General features: G+C 48.0%; 3 protein-coding genes across 9 annotated transcripts in view; 2 read left to right on the forward strand and 1 right to left on the reverse strand.

The window, feature by feature from the left end:
* The window catches only part of LOC113033098 (zinc finger MIZ domain-containing protein 2-like), a 17,756-nt gene extending 17,728 nt beyond the window's left edge, over positions 1–28 (forward strand). For all 6 annotated transcript variants that reach the window (XM_026186451.1, XM_026186450.1, XM_026186456.1 and 3 more), the window contains exon 21: positions 1–28. This exon is cut by the window's left edge and continues 986 nt beyond it. The gene's annotated coding sequence lies outside the window, so the exon portion shown is untranslated.
* A 2,720-nt stretch (positions 29–2,748) lies between these two features.
* On the forward strand, positions 2,749–7,217 carry ppiaa (peptidylprolyl isomerase Aa (cyclophilin A)). The gene is made up of 4 exons (XM_026186457.1): positions 2,749–2,951; positions 5,514–5,633; positions 5,746–5,918; positions 6,822–7,217. The coding sequence occupies exons 1-4, from the start codon at positions 2,883–2,885 to the stop codon at positions 6,952–6,954; spliced, it is 495 nt and encodes a 164-aa protein (XP_026042242.1). The 5' UTR covers positions 2,749–2,882; the 3' UTR covers positions 6,955–7,217.
* A 1,839-nt stretch (positions 7,218–9,056) lies between these two features.
* On the reverse strand, positions 9,057–11,769 carry LOC113033609 (dickkopf-related protein 4). Of its 2 annotated transcripts, none has more exons than XM_026187579.1 (4): positions 11,484–11,769; positions 10,219–10,311; positions 9,581–9,698; positions 9,057–9,498 (listed from the first exon to the last, which is right to left on the reverse strand). In XM_026187579.1, the coding sequence occupies exons 1-4, from the start codon at positions 11,592–11,594 to the stop codon at positions 9,188–9,190; spliced, it is 633 nt and encodes a 210-aa protein (XP_026043364.1). In that variant the 5' UTR covers positions 11,595–11,769; the 3' UTR covers positions 9,057–9,187. The 2 variants fall into 2 exon arrangements, with proteins under 2 accessions (XP_026043364.1, XP_026043363.1); XM_026187578.1 differs by having other exon boundaries at positions 9,581–9,701.
* Between the last annotated feature and the right edge of the window lie 5,731 nt (positions 11,770–17,500).

Genomic DNA, 17,500 nt, shown 5'->3' on the forward strand with positions numbered 1-17,500 from the left:
AATTTAATAAACAGACACTGGAAAGACACGCAGAGGCTGCGGCGCTTTCATCACGGCGAAGAGCCCGAGGTCTTCATCGGGCATCGACGTCCACACCGCTCATTACTCGCGCTGAAACGAGTCCCCGTGAATAAAAGAGGAAACGTCACATATTTAATGTGACAGTAAGAAACTGGCTGGTGTTTGATCGACGACATGTTCGGTCAGAGAAACGTACAAAACGGCATCTCCTTAAATTTGCACATTTCTGAATGAACTCTGGCACGTTTTTCTCACAGGTTAGATTTTGGTGCTGAGGACATGAATTCCAAAGTAGATTCCACATCCACTTTATTCAGTTTAACATTCAAACCTCTGGCTCTGTGTTCAGTAAACTGTCATCTGGAATATTGTCGGTATTATGTTATGAATTAAATCAAGACTAATGGAAAGAAAGACTATCTAAAAATCAAACTTTGAATGGAGTCTGGTGTTGGTGGGTGCACCTGCCTCCAACAATTCAGTTTTATAATAAATCATCTTCACGGTTGGTTCAAAAGCAGAATTAATCCAGTCAGGATCATGTTCTGAAATCTGGTTGTTCAAAGGGTTTTTTTAGTCCTAGACTATGGATTGGCAAGGATTAACCAATCCCAGCACCAGGCTAGAGACTGGATTACACAGGAAAAGTAATAATAGCCAAAAAACTAGAGGTGATAAACAGTGAAGAGAATGACACACTGCACCTTTAATATCATGACCTGAGGAAGGTAAACATGGCTGTGGATAAAAGGATGAATTCTCTGATAAAGGAACAGCCGTTACTATCAAACTTAGTTTCACTGATTCAGTGAAGCTTCATTGATATTGTGAGTTTTGGCGCCCTCTGCAGCCCAGTGAGAGTACTGGAAACCTTTAAAAACTGGGTTACCCAAACGGGATGGTTTGTATCCAGATTACATCTTTTAAACAGCCGAGCCCAGGATTAAATCCAGATATGTGAGTTTTTAATTTATTTATTTTATTTATTTGTTTCACACATGGTACAGCAGTAATGCATTCCCATACACAACCTTCCTTTCAATTAAAGTAACACTGTTTCCATGCATGAAAAGGAGCAGGAAGAAGAATAAATTCTTGATGAAGGACGTGAGTGCAGGTAAAACATTCTGGGAACAAAATCGAGCAGGTGAAGATTTCTAAGATTTCATATCAGTTAATGAAACACGATCAGCTTATGTGCAGTGAACAGGAAGTCCAGTGCACTGTAAGACATAGCACATGCACACCTTGATTTGTTGTGAGGCTGCGTGGAGGGCGCTGAGGTTTCTGCAGGTTTTACTGCGACGGCTGGACACGGAGCACATTTACAGCACTGCGTCTTTGTTCCCTCTCTCACAGACGGCTTTCTTAGTTGAACTGATTCCTCGAGGCCTCTCCTGGTATTCACTGCTCCGTTATTTTAAGAAAAGCTGACCTTAAGGTTTTAAGCAGGAAGCCTCTCTCTCTCTCAGCACCTATGTGATGAAAGGTCACTGATCGATAGCTCGCTGAACAGCAGCTCGGCGGCATCGACACTGAACGATTTTCCCCGTTAAGCCTCTTAACTCTGACCTATGAATCATTCATGCAGCACAAAGCCTCCTGACTGGATGAGGAGCTGGTGTTGTGTGCACACAGACACCTGAGCGCACTTTACACTGCCTGTCACTCAAACACACCTGTTCCCATTTCTTTAGCTGAATCTGAAAACTGATAACAGTTTAACATAAAATAATGTTTTTGTACCAGTGAGCAGAGTCCCAAAGAGCTGTGAGCTGAAAACTTTGTAGATCTCTGAAGAACAGTTGTGAGGCCTAAAAGTGTGTCTGTAGCATCTGAGAGTCACATCCTTAGGAAAGAGGAAGAATCCACCCGACACAGTAGAGATGACCTGGAGCTTCAGCCAATCATCTTCTGTTCCCTGAAATGAGAACTGTTCCTGAAGACCCTCACAGAGCTGCTCACACCGTCAGGCTAATGTTGTGTTTGCAGGTACATCAGTGAATATAACACTACATGTTTCTACATGTTTCACATTTTGAATTCAGAATCACTGCGTGTTTCACATTTTCCTGCAACTGATGGGGTGGGGGGCTCAGGACTTTCGCACAGCAGTGTGGGGGAATTTGACCCTTTAATCAGACTGTTACGGTGTGTTTGGGGTGCTGCACTCGTTCTCTGTCACTGTTTACAGCTGATTTCCTGACGAACCTCCTGCAGCTGTGACGCAGCTCAGTCTGAGTCTGCGCGCTAAGCTGTGCTGCTGAACTTCGTCTCGAGCTGAACTTTTCCGCGCGCAGTAAATTTCCACGATGAGTAAGTCCGCTCTCTGCAGGAAACACCGGACCGCGCCCTGGCCGCGTGACCGCGCCCCCCTCCCCCGGCGGTGGCAGCACGGTCCCGCTGGCTGCCAGACTTGACGTTCACCCCTCCCACCACCTCGTGTGCTCTGCTGCCATTGGAGGTTCGCGTTGTCTATTTTTGTAGCGCGCGCCGCTTTGGCACTAGAGAGATTCACTTTTTCCTTAAACTGGACGCCGAAACGGGGCGGTGCTCCGAGGACAGGAGCCTTCCCAACACCCAAGCCCCGCCCGGGCGGGTCGGCCTGACATACGAATAGAACGCACCGTTAAACTCAGTCGTCCACTTAGAGAAAAGCTTTCGCTATTCTTTCTGCTGGTTGGATTAAACACGCTTCAATCAAATAATCCCGTGTTACTGACTGGTTCGCTGGGATTTCACGCCGCCCACTCGCGTCTTATATAAATTTTTATCCTCGGATCTTCTCGTTTCCTTGTGGTCCGTTGTGTCTTTTCGCCGGGAAACTCCTCAGTCCTCCGTCTCCAGCTCGACCTACTGAAATGGCCAGGCCCAAAGTTTTCTTCGACATCACCGTTGACGGTACAGCCCAGGGCCGGATCGTGATGGAGGTGAGGCCGCTGCTGCGGTGCGCAGGCCGGTAGTTTATCCCGGGGGTCGGTGGGGCTTACTGCTACTGAATTTAGACGGCGGTTAGTAACTGCTGCTGGGTGCCGATAGTCACCTCTGCCGCGGCTCTTCCTGGCAGCGTGGACCGGGCTTCAGCTGCTGGGGGCAGCCTCCTGTTTCCTTGTAGCATCACAGCAGCTAGCCGAGCTGTCACGAGCGTGTTGGGGGGGCCTTGTGCACGTGTTTGTGGCTGCTCGCCAGCGCCGCTCGAGGCGCTCCGGGGCCGACTGCAGCTGCAGAGGCCGCCGTTGGCGCGTAGAATGCAGCTAGTGTGATTTTGATGTCAATGTCAGCGTCCCGGGGCTGAACGACTCTGGTTTGAATGCCTGTCTGCTCACAGTCATTAGTCCCCGGTTGATTGGAGACCAGCGGGTTAGCTGTGGTCGGAAAATGTCTCAAACTCGAGTCACATGGAGGCGCAGACTGGGCCCGCGCCCCTCGGAGCGAGTATTTTACCCGCCGACGAATGAGCGATGCTAATGCTACTTTTATTGCAGGCTCTTTGTTGCGGCTGCGCGGCCTTCGCAGACCCGGGAAAGCCGCGCTGCTGTCGGTGAACTGTCGCCTGTGTGAGACGAACGGGGCGGGGAAACGCTTTTTCTGAGGCTCGTGTGATAAAACTTGAGTAGCCGGTTCTGTGGCTGTTAGCCACCGAGGCTAACTGCGCTGTTCCCCGTGTTTGCTTCTGGAATCTTCCACTGAGCTGGCGCGGTCCGCGGGGGGAGGGGAGTTGAGATGCGGATGCGGGGTTACCGTGTGGCCCTTTGTTCCCGGTGTGAGAACCTAACCTTACGTAACCGAGCTGCCGCTTATGGGGCGCTTCGTTGGCGGGCTTATGTTTGTTTAACCAGGTTAACTGCAGGCTAAAAAATAGCTAGCATGAGTGCTAGCCGTCCAGCCATTTTGTGCTTGTAGCAGCAGGACGTTATGGGCGTTCCCAGCATGCACGCGTTAATAATAATAATAATAATAATAATAATAATAATAATAATACATTTTATTTAAATAGCGCCTTTCAAAGCACCTAAGGACACTGTACAACAGATAAAAACTGGAAATATACACAATGGTAAAAATAGAAGATAAAAGTTAAAACATACAGAAATTTAAGAATAGGCAATTTTAAACAGATGAGTTTTGAGGGTGGACTTAAAAAGAGAGAATGAGCTAATATTTCTGAGGTCCGGGGGTAGGGAATTCCAAAGTCGAGGGGCAGAGCAACTAAAGGCCCTCCCTCCCATTGTGATCAGAGGGAACAGAGAGAGAAAGAGAAGATGAAGATCTGAGGCAGCGGGATGGGAGCTTCATCTGTAATAAGTCAGAGAGGTACGGTGGAGAGAGAGAATGAATAGCCTTGAATGTATACAGAATTATTTTAAAATGGATGCGAAATTTGACCGGGAGCCAGTGAAGTTGCTTCAGGATTGGGGAGATGTGGTGGGTAGAAGAAGTCCTAGTAATAATACGGGCAGCAGAGTTCTGGACACGTTGGAGCTTGTTGATAGATTTTTGTGTGAGGCCAAATAATAATGAGTTGCAGTAGTCAATTCTAGAGATAACAAGATTATGGATGAGAATGGCAGTGGCGTGAGGTGTGAGGAAGGGGCGGAGGCGATTAATGTTACGGAGTTGGAAATATGCTGCACGTGTAATATTATTGATATGTGAGTTAAAGGATAATGTGCTATCGAGAATGACACCCAAGCTTTTTACAGAGGGAGAGATAGGGACCAGCGAGTTATTGATGGTGAGAGAGAAATTGTTAATTCTGGATAGCAGTCGTTTAGTGCCAACCAGAAGAAGTTCCGATTTATTGCTGTTGAGTTTAAGAAAGTTGGAGGAGAACCAAGAATTAAGTTCAGCTAGACAGAGGATGAGGGAGGGTGGAGGAAGAGTAGAGTCAGGTTTGGTAGAGAGATAGAGCTGGGTGTCATCGGCGTAGCAGTGGAACTGAATATTATATTTACGAAAAATATGTCCGAGTGGAAGAAGGTAGATGATGAAAAGAAGGGGCCCGAGGACAGATCCCTGGGGCACCCCAGTGGATAAAGTGGTTAAAAACGGCCCAAACCAGAACGGCTGCATTCCTGGCAGGGTTGGGGGGTTTGTGGGGTAACCGGAGCTTCCCAGTTCTCGCAGCAGATGGAGGATAAAAAAGATGAAGGTGCACACTGTGTTTTTGCTGAGCAGGCGCAGCAGTTGCAGACCTCACCCTGCTGCACCTCTGGTCATGCCTCCGCGGTGGCGTCACTGCTGTGGGGGCCCTGCAGACGCAGTGCTGCAGCTCTTCCACTCGGGCTGAGCAGAAGTCGGCCGGGCTTGCTACGTTTACCTGCAGCGCCACAGAGCAGGGCGCTGTAAGGCTGTGGGCGGGCTGAGCAAAGTTCACCATGGCTGATAAACCTCCGGAGTTTGGCTGGCGACCATACGTAGGAGCTGCCGGCTGAGGTGGTGTCTCAAGATCAAAGTCATCCCTTCCCTCTCTCTGAACTTTGTTCCTGCAGCTCCGTGCTGATGTGGTGCCAAAGACTGCTGAGAACTTCCGCGCCCTCTGCACCGACGAGAAGGGATTCGGCTACAAGGGATCCAGCTTCCACCGCATCATCCCACAGTTTATGTGCCAGGTGAGCTCAAAATGCAGGTTCTACAGAGAAAGTGAGAGCAGATTTAATAAGACACTACAGTACTCCTTACCTGTGTGAACATGTGATCTGTAACGTGCCTCTGATGTCATAGGGTGGAGACTTCACGAACCACAACGGAACTGGAGGAAAGTCCATCTATGGCAACAAGTTTGCAGATGAGAACTTCACCCTGAAACACACCGGCCCCGGCATCCTGTCCATGGCCAACGCCGGCCCCAACACCAACGGGTCTCAGTTCTTCATCTGCACCGAAAAGACGACATGGTACGTACGTGCTCGGACCCGTGCTTCACAGACAGGAAGTCAGACCCACGCTGGTGTGAAGTGATCCATCGGCACTGATGTAATATTCCTGCTCTGGGTTGTGCTGGAGTGTTTTATCAAATGACCAGAGGTAACGGTCAGATGGTGTCGTCATCAGGAGCTGGGAGTCCGTCAAACATGACGCCGTGTTAGTCTTTCAGTTAAACCTGAAGTAGAACTGCTCAGAACAAAATGTTTATGGAACATAATAAAGTGATTCTGACGTCTGATACGGTAACGGTGAACGCGAACGACCTCTAACCGCTTGGCTCCGCCCATGTTCTCAGCTGCAGACGAGGTTTAATCTCACAAAGGGCTCGAGCAACAAAAGCGCTGATCTAAAACCGCTGTCAGCGGGTCGTCGTGGTTTAAACGTGCGCAGGTGTGGGAGGGGACTGCACGCACTGGAAACACAAACTCAGCTTGCAGGCACAAACAGGACTGACGCACACGGTAACCCCGTCCGTGGGCTCAGCTCTAGTCGCGCGGGGAATTTTTCTCGTGCGCTTGTTCTGCGCGTCACTCACTCCCTCCTTAGATGACTGCTGGTTATGGCTGCAGTGAACCTGCTGTGGCTGACATCACGGGGCGGCCCCGTGTTTAGATTTAAATCTCTCCAATCAGCAGTGTTTAGTCAGGACGTGTCGTGGCGTGCAGACAGTTTCATGATGCGTTTGGTGGCGTGGGCTGCTAGTTTCCTCAAGCATCCTCTGGTGTCTCCTTGGCTGAAGGAGGTAATAAAGGAAGCTCGTTTTTTTTTAAGTAGGCGTCATGGTTGGTTTTTAAGCTGAAGGTCAGAGGTCAGTTTAGTGTATTCAGACTGTTTGTCTCACTGTGTCCTGACGGCGCTCTCTGTACCCACAGGCTGGACGGGAAGCACGTGGTGTTCGGCAGCGTGGTCGAGGGGCTGGACGTGGTGAGGAAGATGGAGAGCCTTGGCACCAGTAGTGGGAAACCCAAAGGCAAGGTTGTCATCGCCAACTGCGGGCAGCTCTGAGCTCACCGCCCTTCCTGCCCGCCCGTCCTGTAGCTGCTCCCTGTTTAGGCTCCACCCCTCCACCATTCAACATTCCTATTGATGGAGACCCACCTGATCCCCCTCTGTCCCCCCTTTTTCTTTTTTTTATTCTGTTAAATCCTGTTGCTGCATTTGTGACTTTGCCTTTTGGAAGTTTCTTTTGCATTAACGTTTTTCCACAGTCTTGACGGTCTTTCGTTAAATCAAAGAGAATAAAACAAACGATGCCTTGACAATTGAAACGTGTGTTGTGATGTTTGAGTCTCAAAGCTCGCCGTCTGCACGCCGCCACCCTCGCAATCGGCGTGGCCATTTTAAATTGTATTTAAGAAGGACAGACGTTGTTCTGAACTTCAGCAATAAAATTTACCTGCGGCCGAACACCTGAGCTGTGACAGGAAGTGATGTCACTGTGAAATGTGTTCTAACACAGTAAATCTGGAGCGTTTCTGCTGAACTGTGTGGGTGATTGGTGTGTAATCTGATTACTCTCACAGGTGCAGGCCTTTCTAAATTGTTAACAAGTGACACCTGCTGGTAAAGCTGTGGAATTGCACCTGAACAGGAGGGCGGAGCTGACACAGAGCACTGCATTCATCACAGAAACACGAGGTTAAAGTCGCTCACAGCGGCTGTGTGTGTGTGTGTGTGTGTGTGTGTGTGTGTGTGTGCGCGCAGCAGTGTAGGAAGAACGTATAATGTGCATTGCTGTGGTGAGAACCCACAGGTGTGTGACTGCAGGTGGAGCAGCGCCACGCCTCTGCTGATGCTCTCATATAAAATAAACTGAAGCTTTTCCTCTGAGCGTGCTCGAGCAGAGCCTCCACCAGGAAGGAGGTGTTTGGTATATCCAGATAACTTCAGGGTTCACTCAGACCATCGTGGTTCTTTGTGCCGTAAACCTCACCTGCCTCGGGCTCACATTAGAATTAGAATAGATGCGCACTGATAAGGAATATTTCACTAAGATACAATGCAGCCACGCCATTCAGTGCCTCAGTACAAAGACTGTAGCCTTGGGAAGCTCCTCTTCTCTCCAAAGAGGAACAGACTCTATGCTAAGAAATTTGAGAAGCTCCTTGTTCTGAGATGCAACCACTGGTTTAATGGCTACGATGGATGTAAGGGGTGTGTGGATGTGGCAAGAGTTCATGTTTAAAAAAAAAAAAAAAAGCAGAGGACATTAAAGCAGGACTCTAATAAACCTCTACTGCAAGAACTGCACGTGTGACTTCAAATAGATTGTAAATGGCCATGGAGTTGACACTTTGTATTACCTGTTTATATTTTTGTACTTTATAAAAATGTTTTAGTTTTATTATACAGTATTATTATTATTATTATTATTATTATAAAGTATCCTTTTTATTTACTTTTGCATGGAGAAAAATACTTGTTTAGCTGAGTTCTCTAAGGCTGTTACAGTTTGGCTCATTTAATTTGCACTACATTGCCTAAAAAGCATCATTTAATGTAACACTTTTTTAAAGTAACACAATAGTTACTTTTCCTAGTAATTAATTACTTTTATAATATATAATAAATATTCTATATTATATTTATATTTAGTCGGGGGTTGGGAAGCGCATCTGTAACCGGAAGGTCCCTGGTTCGATCCCCGGACTCTGTCCTGGTATGTGGATATGACAGCCTCGCCTCTGTCAGTGCGCCCCAGGGCAGCTGTGGCTACAACTGTAGCTGCCTCCACCAGTGTGTGAATGTGAGTGTGAATGAATAGTGGCATTGTAAAGCGCTTTGGGTGCCTTGAAAAGCGCTATATAAATCCAATCCATTATTATTAAAATTGTAACTCAGTTACTTTTTTGAAGAAGTAACTGTAACTAATTAGTTTTTCAAAGTAACTTGCCCAACACTGGACACCAAGCAGTTTGTGTATCAGTTTTAACATGGAAGTCTATGGGGCCTGAGTCGCTGCTGCCTCTGGTGGACGTTAGAGGAACTGCAGGGTCACAATGCTGCTCAGCGAGTGAGTAATGAATAATAAGGGTGGAGTTTGTCCCACAGAGCTGTCAGTCAAACCCCACCTGTGCCCGCCCACACACCTGAGAAGAGCTCAGACCAACTTTCATTGACTTTTATTGGTTGAAGTGACAGTGATGGAGAAAGTGTGGCAGCTGCTGATTGGATGAACCTGTGATATGAGAAACATCTAAAACCTTCTACAGACTTAAATAAAGAGTTCATGAGTCCGTCAGCAGCTCCCCTCTGCCGTCCTCCGCTTCTTCCCAGAATGCCTTGTTTTCCGCTGGCCCTGCTTCGGCCGGGGCGCGCACACCCCCTGGCCCTTGTTTTTGCCCGTCTCTACCCGGTCCACGGCGGTGCAGAAAAGCCCCGCATCGCAGTCGCAGCGTCCCAGGTTCCTCCTCCGCTTGGTTGGACCTCGCAGCAGACAGGCCTCGCCCTCCACCGGGATCCGCTGGCACCGTTTGCCGGTCAGGTACCGGACGCAGCACAGGCCGTCCGCGCAGTCGCCGGACCGCACGCAGCTCGACATCTCCAGAGCTGAAACGCACACACACATGTTAGCACGCCCGCTTCCTGCTGCAGTGCACTCTGGGAAAGCAGCACATGCTCAGTCTCTCACTTTTGGTCCTGTTGCCGTCAGCGTCCCTCTGTCCTCCCGTCACTCTGCCCGCCTGTCCGTCCGCCTGTCCGTCACTGGGGGACGGCCTTCTGTCAGCTCTGTTACTGCAGCGCCCACTCTGCTGCACACAGGCAAGAATCATCAGACAAATGATGTCATCCAATCTAGGTTTACTGATATCGCACCAAATAATAACAGTCGCCTTAACGCGCTGTATCCTGTAGGGCAGTGATGCACAGCGGGGGCGGGGTCTCCTGGTACTTATTTATATAAATGTAAAGTGAATTCAAACTGTAACAGGAAGTGCTCATGTGTGATGTCACTCATTACTGACATGCACACTTTAGCAGCAGCGTTAGCAGTTAGCCTTTGTTTATGTCTGTGAATAAAGTTGTTGAGGACGTCATCACTGCGTCACACTGAGTGAAGACGTAAAGTATTGATGTCAAAGTGTGTGAGTATCCGTGAGCGCTGCACCGACACGTCGCTGTGAATACGTGAAGCCTGCAGGTGGAGGTCGATGGAGGATCAATAAACCTTTATTATTCACTTTGTTATTAATTTACCAAATTAAACTCCAGCTAACAGGAGACAGATTTACTAGCGCCGGCAGGTGGGCGGGGCTAGGCGGTACTGACCGGAGGTGCGTTGCATTGAGTCGAAGTACATGGCGGGCTTTGTCGTCGGTGGGAGTTGGAATTTGTCTCCATCCTGTCGTCATGGGAACGATCCTAAAAGGTGAGAGAGTGATGTCAGAGTTAAAGATGGCGCCAAGCAGCTGCTTTTTTTCTCTTGAATGAATCTTAAAAAATGAAATCCGTCCACACAGAGAAGCTGAACCCTGTGAAGATGCGCTCCTCACAGACTGATTCATCCATCAGCTCAGTGATCAATGATCATTGAGCTGATCAAGATCTTCATCTGAGACAACAAAGCTTCACGTGAACAGAAACTCCGCCCTGCTGCAGTAATGACAGCGTCACCTGTGCCTGTGAAGCTGGACTTTTGTTACCTGCTGCTGTACACAGATCCTTCACATCACAGCGACGGCAGGACAAAACCCAGAAACACGTTTACCAGAAGTATTAAATGAGTGTGCATGCAAAGAGAGCAGGACACGCGTCTGCGCTGGGCGACGCCGTCTCGCTTTGTTTTTGGCCTTTAAGGCTCTTAAACTGAAAACTCAGCACACAGGAAGCTTTAACACTGGAGCTTCCTGCAGACTGGTGAAATGAGGCCTCGTGCACGAGCAGCGAGAGATCAGTCTAACGTCTTTAAAGCGACCCTGAAGAACCGCTTTCACGATTTCAGCGATTTTCTGTCCTGATGAATCTGAAAGTTGAAAACTTGCTCTCACATTTCATCCACAGATTTATTCAGAGCATCAGAGACTCTCCCTCTCGCTGCTGCTGCTGCCTAAGCTCTGTTGTGTTCGAGGGGGTTCGTCCTCCCCACTGACACCAACACCTTTCTGTGGGTTTTCTTTGCTGTGATTTTGTACTGTGTAAATAAAATTCAACTCAAACATACTGAACTAAACGGATGTAATGAATTTTCTTTCTGCTGGAAAGATTAAAGGAAGCTTGAATGGACAAAGCAGATTTTTAAGTTGACTCCAGATGTTAAACATTCAAAAATATTAATACAATTATTTTTAATAAATGTCTCAAAATAATTTTTAAAATAAACGAATGAGCTTCTGTCTCAGGTTTGAATAATTAGATCCAACTTGTAGCACTTTATTGTGAACACCTGCTTATTTATCAGTTATCCAGTCAGCCAATCAGGAGGCAGCAGTGCAGCATGAACAGGTGAGGAGCTTCAGGTCGCGCTGACCTGAGGCTTTCGACGTCACGTAAACGGAATGCAGCGGGATGCAGAGTGTGAGGTGTCCTCGTCTTACCGGCAGCTCGGAGCTCTGCAGCGCCGACTCTTTGGAGGATCTGATGGTGTTTGAGTCCAGAGCCAGACCGCAGACCACAGACACGCACAGGACGCTGCGCAGCATCCACATCCTCCAATCGATCAGTGGATCAGTCGGGCGAAAACGGCTTCACAGCTTCTTCAGTTCCTCTGAGCTCTTCACGAGAAAGTCCTACAGAGCTGCGTTTCTTTCAGTCATCAGAGCGAACCTGCAGAGTCTCCTTCCTGCTTATCCGAATGAAGCTCGCCTTCTTCTACCTGCTGCCTTCAGGTGTGCTTGTTTTTATACCCCTCCCCTCCCCTCTGATCTGCCCTCTGTCAGCCGCCGGGTCCTCAGAAGTTTTTGAAGGAGCTTTTGAAGCTCCAGCAGATCAGTCGGCGGAGACGGTGCCGCCGCCACTTCCTTCCTGGAAGCCCCGCGGCCTCTGGTGAGGCGGGAGTCTGTTTGATATGTGACACCGCAGAGACCACAGAGAGATTAAAACACACCTGGAGACACAAGACAGGTAGAGCCGTGTGTGTGTGCGCGTGTGTACGTGTGTGTGTATGTGTGTGTGTGGTTTCACTTCATGTGGTTTGAAAGGCCACCTTAAAGACTCATTAGAGCTGGAGCTGCGTCTCTCAGGCGGGCGGATGTGTGAGTGTTTGCAGGTGATTAAAGCTGATTTAAGAGATGACGACACTGAAGCCGGCGCTTCACAGAGCAGAAGAAGAACTAAAGGAAAGTCAGTCTGCCTGACACAAAGGGTTAAGATGAAACATGAACGATCTCGAGTGCTTGGATGGAGACGTGGCCGTGCGATGGCGCGCATCAAAGCTTCTTTGCTTTACTGCGAGCGTGTCTGAAGGAGCTTGCGGCTCCTAACACGCCGACCCGGGAAACGCTCACGCGTCCCTTTAAAGGAGAGTCAGAGCTGCTCACACACGAAACATCGTCTGTCCTCCTCAGACGCTTCAGTGTGATGACTTCTGCGTGCTTCTGCAATTCGCTGAGGAACAGTTTCAGACTTTTACTGCTGGATGAGCCCTCCACCCACATTAGTGTTTGACCCGTCTTCTTCTGCTGCGTCTCAGCTTCTGGACCAAGTCCTGACGTGTGGAGTTGCAGTCCCACCGTATCAGAGCTCCAAGCTGATCTCACTGCGACGTCCTCACAGACCAACACCTTCCAACCATCCAGGAGCAGCTTGGAGTGCTTCTAGCAGGATGGAGCGCCACTGAGCGAAGGTGATCGCGACATCGACAGTCTGGAGACATGTTCAGGAAACTCCACACCTTCACCCCATCCAGACTCTGTCATCAGTCCTTAACGCTCAAACTCAGCATCATAACTGATGAAGGTAACTCTGTCAGTGGACTCAGGCTAGCTCAGGTGTATGGACAGGTGTCTGCAGCAGGAGGCGGAACAGGTGAGGATGAGTTCAGCTTCTGATTCTGCTGGAGCAGGTGGCAGAGTTTTACCCAGAGGCAGGGAAACGATGGAGGGCGTTCCTCTTTCCACAGGAAAACTCCAGCTCGGGATTACAGGTGAGTTTCTTGAGTGATGGCAGAGAGACATCGACGAGCATCAGAGAGTCCGATCGCACAACGAAAGCAGCGAAAGCTCGAGCTGGTGCTTAAATACAGGAGGGTAATGACCTGATAATGAACAGGTGTGTCGGCGCAGGACCTCCCCACATACACCTGAGCAGTGGACAGGAAAACCGGGAGGGAACCCGGACCATGACAGCCATGTTATGTTGTAGTCTTACGGTGTGTTCACACTGAACGCGATGGACGCGAACAAAACGCCCCTAATTTGACGCGTGCACATTCGCGTCTTAACGCGTGTCCAAGAAAAATACATCGCGCGCGTGAACCGGAAATGTGGGAGGGAGTTGTGCCAGACCAGTATCTTTGCTAGATGGCAGCTGTCGAGCTAGCGCTTGAAGAGAGAGTCTCCCTTCTCTATGTACTGTGGAGAGCAGAGCAGCGGCGTAAAAGACGTCCTCGCCGTACCTGGGTCCATCAGGTCCTCCAGAGGTGTGAGCAGTTTGGTGAGTTTCACCACTTGCTCCAGGAGCTGCGCCTGGATGACGGCCGATTCCAGCGCTATCACCGTCGGCCAGTTTGAGGACCTGCTGTCCCGCGTCGGTCCCAGCATCGCCCGCCTAGACACCAACTACAGGCGCTCAATCCCACCTGCAGAGCGCCTGAGGTTAGTAAAAGTATTTAATACGGTAGTCCTTTATTGATACCTGTGCTAATATATGCTAAACTATCGTTTATAGACTGCTAACATGGATGAGGTATACTAACGGTGAATGCTGTCGGTGTTTACTGAAAGCAAACTGTGGTACAGAGACGACTCTTTATAATATTTCTAGTGATACTCAGAAGCTCTCATCAAGTCCCGATTTAATTCGATTTATGCTGTTATCAGTGTTTGCATGATAGCATGGCTGTGGTGTCACATCAATGTATGCGCTCGGTGTTTGCTGATATCAAACTGTAGCATTAGGACCACTGAGTTAACCTTTGTAGTGATACTCACTCCTTTTTATTTAGACCTGGTTTAATTCTGGGATAGTTGAATATTTGTATATAATCCCTGCAGCTGTCAGACTCTATAGCAGGGGTCACCAGCCTTTATTAAAACAGAGTTAGATAAAACTGAACAGTTTGGTTCATCTCTAGTTACATGGTTCTATCTTGATAAGCTGTCTTATCACAGATTAATTTTTCAAAAATATTAATGATTTAAGCAACATACAACTCTTTATTTCTATTAATGTTTTACTTCATTCCTACCTGATTGACATGTTTAGGAATTATGAGTGATTGGCTCACTGTAGTTGTGAAAGTTGCTACCAATCAAATTATGATATGTTAAAGTTAAAATAAAACACAACTGTTTTAGATATTATCTAAGATACATTTTGTAATTATCCTTATAATTACAAAATGTTTTATGTAAGATTTAAGTTTTGTGATTTATATCTGACATCACAAAAGTATTTTGGAATTTGAATAATGTATTTTGTAACTGCAGTACACATAATACTGATTTTGAACAATTTTGTCCAGGTTCCTTGTCACCGGGGACTCCTTCAGCACCAAGCGTTCAGTTTCAGAGTCGGTGTGTCCACGGTGAGCCAGATCACCCCCCAGGCAGCGACGTCCATCTGGGACTGTCTAGTGGACGACTTCATGGCTGTGCCTTCACCTGGAGACTGGCGCTCCATCACAGAGGGATTCCAGGAGCGCTGGAACTTCCCTCTGTGCTGTGCAGCTCTGGATGGGAAGCACGTCCAGACAAAGGCACCCCATATATCATATAGGAGACACACACACATTGATATACACTAAATATTTATTTCATTTCTTTTTTGTGGTGCCCAAATTTATGCACCTGCTTGATTTTGTTTAAACAATTATTGCACACTTTCTGTAAATCCAGTAAACTTCTTTTCACTTCTCAAATATCTGCCCGCCACTTTCGTGCGCCTTTTCCCCTCACGGTGCAGGTGTCTATTTCCGAATGAGGCTCATAGTTATGGGTGTTTTTGTGCTGTTTTTTTCTATTGGACGTGATGGTTATCAAAACCAAATATGATAAATTTGGCAAGTGCAGGAGACACGGCACGGAGCAGATTTGTCAATCAGGCTGCAGAATGCAATGCTGTACTGTGCAATAAAAAAATCAGCGAAAAAGTGAAGCAGTGACGGATGAACAGCGGGACCACTGTGTGCTGTTTATTAATAAACAATAAAATATATTCTTAAATGACAACATGCCTAAAAGCAGAACGGTATTTGTACGTCAGTGGGAAAATAGCGGTGGCTTGCTAGCTTTTGTGCAGCTTCCCCGGGTCAGTGAAAACTTTAGAGAAAACTTAAGAGAAATGAATGAACTTACCAGGTTGCCCGATCTCTTCACATATCTTCCTCCAAGCTCGGTACTGAAAGCAGCTGGTGTTGTACAGCTCCAGGTTGTTTGCTACCGCATTGATTAGCCTTCCCCTCCATTGAAGTATGAAAGGCTTTGGCTGGATCTGCCCCTTTGACCTAGGTAACAGCCACGTCACCAGGCTCCTGATTGGTTGTCGCGGCGCGATTTGACGCTGGAGTTCAGATTTTTCCAACTCGAGCGGGGGACGCGAAACGCGCGTATGCACAAAATGCAACACAAAAACTCACACGCGTGGTTTTATTCGCGAGTCAGACGCGCCAGACGCGCTACACTGACGCGCGTTTCAGGCGTTTTGGCGACGCAAATCTGCTTCCGAATTTTCGCGGGACCCGCAATCGCGTGTCATCGCTCCTTTCCATTGACTTTACATGTAAACCTGACGCTCTATTCGCGTCCATCGCGTTCGGTGTGAACACACCGTTAGTGAAAGAAGGTGTTTATTTCACCCAAACCAGTCCCAGTTTCCCTCTGTGGTCAGTGGTCCACCTGCAGTAGCTCCATGAGCTCCAGGTGGACCTCTCCACGCAATTTGAGCATCACTGTGTCAGTGTAAGAGAGGCCCAATGAGAAAAAGATGGCCAACATGTTTACTGTAGTTCTAATTGCATCTGCTGTAATTACCCCTCTGCACGGTTTGACTGACACTCACCACCAGGGGGCGACGCATGTTCTTAATTGTTTGCTGCTTAATTGTGACGTTAAATGTACAAATGTGTACACAAAGACTTACCTGGTTAAATAACAGCTATAATCACTGCGCCCTCATGTGGTCATATGGCCTATTTGCAGTTTTTCTCCAACAAAACACAACGATGTTTCTTCACATGGTGATAACTTTATTTTAAAATCAACCAGACAAAGAGGGAGAAGCTAGTCTCTGTGTGATCACGGACGCTGCGTCCTCCAAGCTGCACCGTTAGTGCTGGACCATATCTCCAGGTTTAGGAGCAACATGTGGCACCATGACTTTCCAGGAAGCTCTTTCTGATTTCAGAACGATGAACGAGCCTCACTGAGCTACGCACAGTCGGCCTGAAAGCAACGGCTGAGTCTCGCTAACAGTGTTGCTAATACCAACTTCATAACGAGCACGTGTTCTTGTTTCAGCACGTGACATCTTTGTGTTATTTAATATAATCAACATTTGCATAAAGTCTATTTCATTCTAACTTCCATGGGCCATCTGGCTCTCACATGAGCTGTGTCCCAAAACGTAGGCCGCATCCTTCAGAGGACCTGGCCTTCACGGTCTTTGAAGGACTCGGCCCACGTAGACCGAGAAGGCCGGAAGTGCGAGGCTGTGAAATGGGACGGTCCAGCCTTCTGATTAGCGTCACCGCTGTCTCGGTGGAGTTTAATAAACCCAGCCGTCTGCTCCTTGTATTCTAAAATATAACAGGACACTGGAGTAAACTCTCGACCGTCTCACACTTGTGTTTTATCAGTTTCCTGTCTGATGTTTATTCAGCTGTGTGAAAACCCTGGAGGAACCCACCCGATGGATCAATAAAGTTCAATCTAATCTAATAACTTTGATCTCAGCCAAACAGATTTACTCCGGAATAAATAAAACACTGAAAAAAGCTTCAGCTGCTTCAGCTGTTACACAAGCACCATCCATCCAGCCAGGAGACAGGCTCTGCAGAGCGCCAAGGTTTCCTGCCTGGTGCCTCTGAGAGAGTTCATCCAGTAATAATCAGTTTTGAGTCATTAGCATGAATTTATATGGAATGTAAATGAAAAACACGGGAACTCTTAGGTTTACGGCCTCCCCCCCAGCATGCCTGATGCCCCCCCATGCCCCGTAGCTGCCCTGTCATTATCTCCAGCCTTGCATCTAAAACTCGCAGCTGCCTGAAAGGAGGGACCGGACGTCTGTACCCAGCGATGGGTGATTTGGAAAATGATCGTCAGTGACGTGGAAACAGCAGCAGCCTTGACGATGTGACTCGTGCACACGCTCATATCTACATCCTTTCATCTGTTTGGGTGAATAATAAGTCGTGTTTGTGCTCACGGGTGGAGAGCGTTCTATGAAGCATTTC

The sequence above is a fragment of the Astatotilapia calliptera genome, chromosome 12 (assembly GCF_900246225.1).
Source record: "Astatotilapia calliptera chromosome 12, fAstCal1.2, whole genome shotgun sequence".
NCBI lineage: Eukaryota > Metazoa > Chordata > Actinopteri > Cichliformes > Cichlidae > Astatotilapia > Astatotilapia calliptera.

Bases quoted from the DNA above. Each gene is read 5' to 3' on its own strand.
- ppiaa (XM_026186457.1), top strand. From the start codon at position 2,883: ATGGCCAGGCCCAAAGTTTTCTTCGACATCACCGTTGACGGTACAGCC. The intron at 5,634-5,745 runs GTGAGCTCAAAA...CTGATGTCATAG, and splicing joins TCCCACAGTTTATGTGCCAG to GGTGGAGACTTCACGAACCA. The intron at 5,919-6,821 runs GTACGTACGTGC...CTGTACCCACAG, and splicing joins TGCACCGAAAAGACGACATG to GCTGGACGGGAAGCACGTGG.
- LOC113033609 (XM_026187578.1), bottom strand. From the start codon at position 11,594: ATGTGGATGCTGCGCAGCGTCCTGTGCGTGTCTGTGGTCTGCGGTCTG. The intron at 9,702-10,218 runs GTCAGTACCGCC...GCCTGTGTGCAG, and splicing joins CTCAATGCAACGCACCTCCG to CAGAGTGGGCGCTGCAGTAA. The intron at 9,499-9,580 runs GTGAGAGACTGA...TGTGCGTTTCAG, and splicing joins TGACGGCAACAGGACCAAAA to CTCTGGAGATGTCGAGCTGC.